General features: G+C 56.3%; 1 protein-coding gene across 1 annotated transcript in view; it reads right to left on the reverse strand.

Moving 5' to 3' along the window:
• Positions 1 to 2,391, reverse strand: part of WNT11 (Wnt family member 11) — an 11,496-nt gene extending 9,105 nt beyond the window's left edge. Inside the window, exon 1 of the mRNA XM_008057823.1 lies at positions 1,974 to 2,391. Within this exon, the coding sequence (XP_008056014.1) occupies positions 1,974 to 2,391 (418 nt within the window). The remainder of the gene's footprint in view (positions 1 to 1,973) is intronic.
• Positions 2,392 to 4,735: the final 2,344 nt, after the last annotated feature.

Raw genomic sequence — 4,735 nt, forward strand, 5'->3', positions numbered from 1 at the left:
CGCCGCCTCTCGCCTCGCCGTTCCGCACTTTGACCCTGCTGCGCCCTGCACCAGGGGCTGCGTGGCCGAAGGGGCCCGGTCCCTGAGCTCCTGCTGGGCCAGGCGAGGGTGCACATCGCCCGCTGTGGGCTGAACTGTGTGCCCCAGAAAGATGAGCTGAAGTCCTGACCCCGGTGCAGGGGTGCGCGACCTCTTTTAGAACTGGGGTCTTTGCCGATGTAATGGAGGTGAGACGAGGTCATGCGGGATCAGGGTGGGCCCCGAGTCTGGGGCTGGTGTCCTTTTAAGGGGACTTTTGGATACACAGATGCATACAGAGGGAGGGAAAGACAGGAGGGGGAGGGGCGTGCCGAGACTGAAGGGATGCAGCTGTGAGCCAAGGAGTGCCAAGGCGTGTCGGCCACCACCAGCATGAGGGGAAGGCAGGGAGGATCCTTCCCTAGTGCCTTCCAGGGAGCACAGCCCAGGGACGCCTGGATCCTGGACTCCCAGCCTCCAGAACGTAAGACGCTGCATTTCTGTTGTTTGGAGGCAGCCAGCCTGTGGCAGACCGTGGCAGCAGCCCTGGGAGACTGACTGAGCCAATGTGCCTTGGCTGCAGGGCTGGGGGGGGGGGGGGGGGGTGTCCTGGCCTTGGGTCTGAGCCCCGGTCCTACCTCCTTCTCTAGCCTCCGTTTCCTTAACTGTAGAATATGGGTGATAAGCTGGGCACAGTGGCGCACACCTGTCATCCCAGCACTTCGGGAGGTGGAGGCTAGAGGATTACCTGAGCCCAGGGTTTCGAGACCAGCCTGGGCAACTTGGCAAGACCTCGTCTCTACAATAAATTTGTAAAAGTTAGCCAGGTATCGTGGTGTGCGCCTGTGGTTCCAACTGCTTGGAAGGCTGAGGCGGAAGGATTGCCTGAGCCCAGCAGGTTGAGGCTGCAGTGGCTGAGAGCATGCCTCTGCACTCTAACCTGGGGGACAGCGTTGAGATTCTGACTAAAATAATAATAATAATAATACAGGTAATAAGACCGACCACACAGGTTGGCTCTAGAGGTCAAATAATTCAGGAAGGAAGGAAGGTTTGTCAAGTGCCAGCAACCCCCAGATGTCATTGTGTAGGATCCACGGGGGTAGTCAGGGGACTGGACCCACTGGGGTGTTTGTGTCTGAGAAACCCTCTCTGTCACACACAGGTTCCCTCAAACCCACTCCAAAAGCCAGCTCCTCCCGGAAGTCCTCCCAGGAGATGATCTCCTGACCTGACACCACTCAATACATTGCACAGCGATTCTAGTCAGCCTGGTCTAGCATCACCTGTGGCACATCTGTCTGCCCCAGGGGGCCCCACCACGATCTCATTTCTACACTCCCCTCCCTGACACATGGCCTCAAGCACAGCCGGCCACAGCCTTGGGTCATTCCTTCACTCAAGGGCACACATGCCTTTGTACAATAATCCAGGCTGACCTATCCACCCGCCGCTTGTTTACTTGTCGCTCATTCATGCCTGAACACCCATGTCTACAACTAACTCATCCACCCCTGCGTCCGTCTGTCCTGCCAGCATCCATCTGCACATCTGTCGTCTGCCCACCCACAAACACACCCACCTATCTATAATTAATTTTTTTTTTGAGTCGGAGTCTCACTCTGTGGCCCAGGTAGGAGCGCAGTGACACAATCACAGCTCACTGCAGTCTCGATCGACCTGCTGGGCGCAGTCAATCCTTCCACCTCAGCCTCCTGAGCAGCTGGGACTACAGGCATACATCCCCGTGCCCTGCTAATTTTTTGTACAGATGAAGTCTCGCTATGTTGCCCCGGCTGGCCTTCAACACCTGGGCTCAAGCCATCCTCCCTCCTCGGCCTCCCAAAGTGCTGGGATTACAGGTGTGGGTCACCGCGCCCGGCCCACCTGCCGACCTCAACACGCAGCTGGATGCCCGAGTTCCCCGCCCGCCCTGGGGCCCTGCCAGCACCTACCTCTCTCCAGGTCCATCAGGTAGTTGGGGGCGAGCTCGATGGATGAGCAGTTCCAGCGCATGTCAGCAAAGGCCCTGCGGCAGGTTTTCATGGCCTGGCGTGCCGCGTGCACCACCGTGTGCATGAGCTCCAGGTTGCTGCGGCACAGCTGCACCTGGGCCGACACCAGGCCCTCCAGCTGCTTGCAGTGCTGCGTCTTGTTCAGCGCCAGTGCCGCCGGTGTCTTGGCCAGCGCCCTGAACGCCGCGGAAGGCCAGACCGAGGGAGGGAAAGAGGACCGTGAGGGGCCGCCGCTCGCCCTGCCGGGCTGGGCCTGCCCCTCGTAGACTCCGAGAGCCCTTCCGGAAGGAGCCAGGGTGCTGAGTGTCACGTGGCAGACCCACAGACCGCCCCCACGGCTGTGTGGCTTTGAGCACATCACTGTCCTTCTCTGAGCCTTAGGCGTTGTTTCTCACATCGGATGGCAGCCTCCCTTCTACCTAAGCTTTATGGTAATCATACTCACAAAATCAGTTTCACAGTTGACAACACAATCACGTCCACTGCCTGATTTAGTTCTCACACAGCTGTAAATTATTAGTCTTTATTCAACATTCACTCAACGCTGAGCAGCCATGTGCCAGAAACCATGCTAGATGTTGGATTCTTATAATCATGGTAATTATACGTATTATTAATTGAGCCTTTACTATATGCACAGCATGAATGAGACGTCTTCCATCATTGTTTCATTCAGGATTACTAAGCCCATTTATTATGTTGTAGAGTTCCACATTCGTGCAAGAGATTGCTATTAAAGGATTAAAGAAGCACTCCGTTTTATGACGATGTGGAACTTGGAACATTTAGTATCTAATCCAGACTTGGCCATTAACTTGCTTTGTGACCGTAGATAAATCAATGCCCCTCTCGGGCCTCAGTGTCTGTACCTCTCAACCGTATTTCCCAGAATGGGTTCCAGGGAGATACTCTGAAAAAAGGATTCCATTCGGGAAACCCCCTTGGAGAGTCGTGACGCACAGTTACGTTTTAAGGGTCCCGAGAAGTCCTGCAGCAGAGCAACAGGCTTGGTTTTGCTTAACTCAGAGAGCCTGCTGAGCATATGGTGCACCAAGCCCTTTGCTTGAGGAGAGCCGACCTCACATGCTTTGGGAAGTGCTGGCTTAGGGGGTTTCTATGAACCCTGGTGATGTTCTAGGACCCAAGATGCTTCCTGGCTCTGGGCACTGGAATCCCATGACTCTAGAACCTGGTGCATGCTGGATTTTCCGTTTGCCTGCGCCTTCTCTGAGGAGCCAAGGCAGCTGGCAGTACTTCCCCAAGCTCAGGCTGGAAGGACCCCACAGTCCTAAAGGACTCTGAGCCACCCACCCTACTGTGCCCCCATCCACAGCAGGAGGGCTTCTGGAAGCCAGCAGAGGCCAATCACAGCTACAGATGCCGAATGTCCTGCCTGCCGTGGCCCAGCCATCCTCAGCCAGGGTCAAGGCTGAGAGCGGGTGAGGTGCAAATCCCGCCCCCTGGTGCATCCTCGGGGAGGTGGCCCCACGCCAAGGGAGCCACACAGGCCTGGGTGGACTCCGGGCCCCAGCACGCCCCTGTGACCTTGAGAAGGTCATTTAACCTCTCCTCTCCCCCCAGTCTCACAGCAGTGTTGCGTGTCCTGCCCAGGCCAATGTGCCATGGTCAGTGCTCAGCGATGGATACTACACAATGGTGGCCTATTCCTACCTGCTGGCAGGCTCCCTGCACCCACTCAGCCAAGGCCAAGGGCTGCTACCTGACATTCAGGACCCCTCCAAGCCTGGCCTCTCAGCTCTCCCCAGCCTCCTGTCCTCATCCTAATATCTGGCCACACTAGGCTCCCGACTTCTCTCACAGGGACCGTCCTGCCACTAGGCCTTGGCCCGTGCTTTTCCTGATGCCAGGAACACCCTGCCCTCTGCTCCTGTACCCGAATGACTAAATGAACTTGATCTCCTTATGGAAGAACCATTCATCAAGCACCAACTCTTCCCAGATTCGCCTGGCGATGAACATGATCCCTTCTTCAGGGATCCCCTATTTAATGGCTGGAGAAACCCAGCAACAGTTATAAGTCTATGACCCAGCTGTTTGAGCTCCTGGGTTGGCCCAGGAAGGACCACAAGCTTTGGCTGCCAGCTGCATGACCCAGGTAAGTTTCCCAACCTCTCTGGACCGCACCGTCCTCGTCTGTTAGAAAGAAATGATAATTATTATTTCAAAAGGCGATGGTGAGCCTTAAATAATGTCATAAGTGCAAAGCATAGGGGACATTCACGGGTGAGCTTCTCTGCTCGTTGCCCAGTGACTCTTGGACCGGAGGGAGTGAGAAGGCCTGGCTGTGCAAACTTGGGCAAGTTGCTGTCCCTCTCTGAGCATCAATTATGAAGCAGGGACCCCCAAAGGGCATGGCCTGGAGTCTGCGTTAGGGGCAGCACAGCCCAGCCTGTCTGAGATCAACTGTCCGGGTCCTGGCTGTCTCCTGCGACCCTGGCCATCCCCACCCCCCCACGCTATGAGCAGGGCAATGTTGGGTGTGTCTAAACACCAGCGCCCAGCCTGGGCGGGCCACACCACAGACCTCAGACACGGTTTCTTGATCCCAACTGCACTATTCTGCCCTCCCTGGCCTTGCCTTCTCGAGAACCTGTGGTCCGAATCCCTGCCGCCAAACTGGGTGGGCTTTGGCCACACAAAGGTGGATGTCATCACCTCCATGTGTTTCTCGGCTGTTAACA

Source organism: Carlito syrichta, unplaced genomic scaffold (genome assembly GCF_000164805.1).
Source record: "Carlito syrichta isolate Samal-C Ts95f unplaced genomic scaffold, Tarsius_syrichta-2.0.1 Scaffold303134, whole genome shotgun sequence".
In the NCBI taxonomy this organism is placed as follows: domain Eukaryota; kingdom Metazoa; phylum Chordata; class Mammalia; order Primates; family Tarsiidae; genus Carlito; species Carlito syrichta.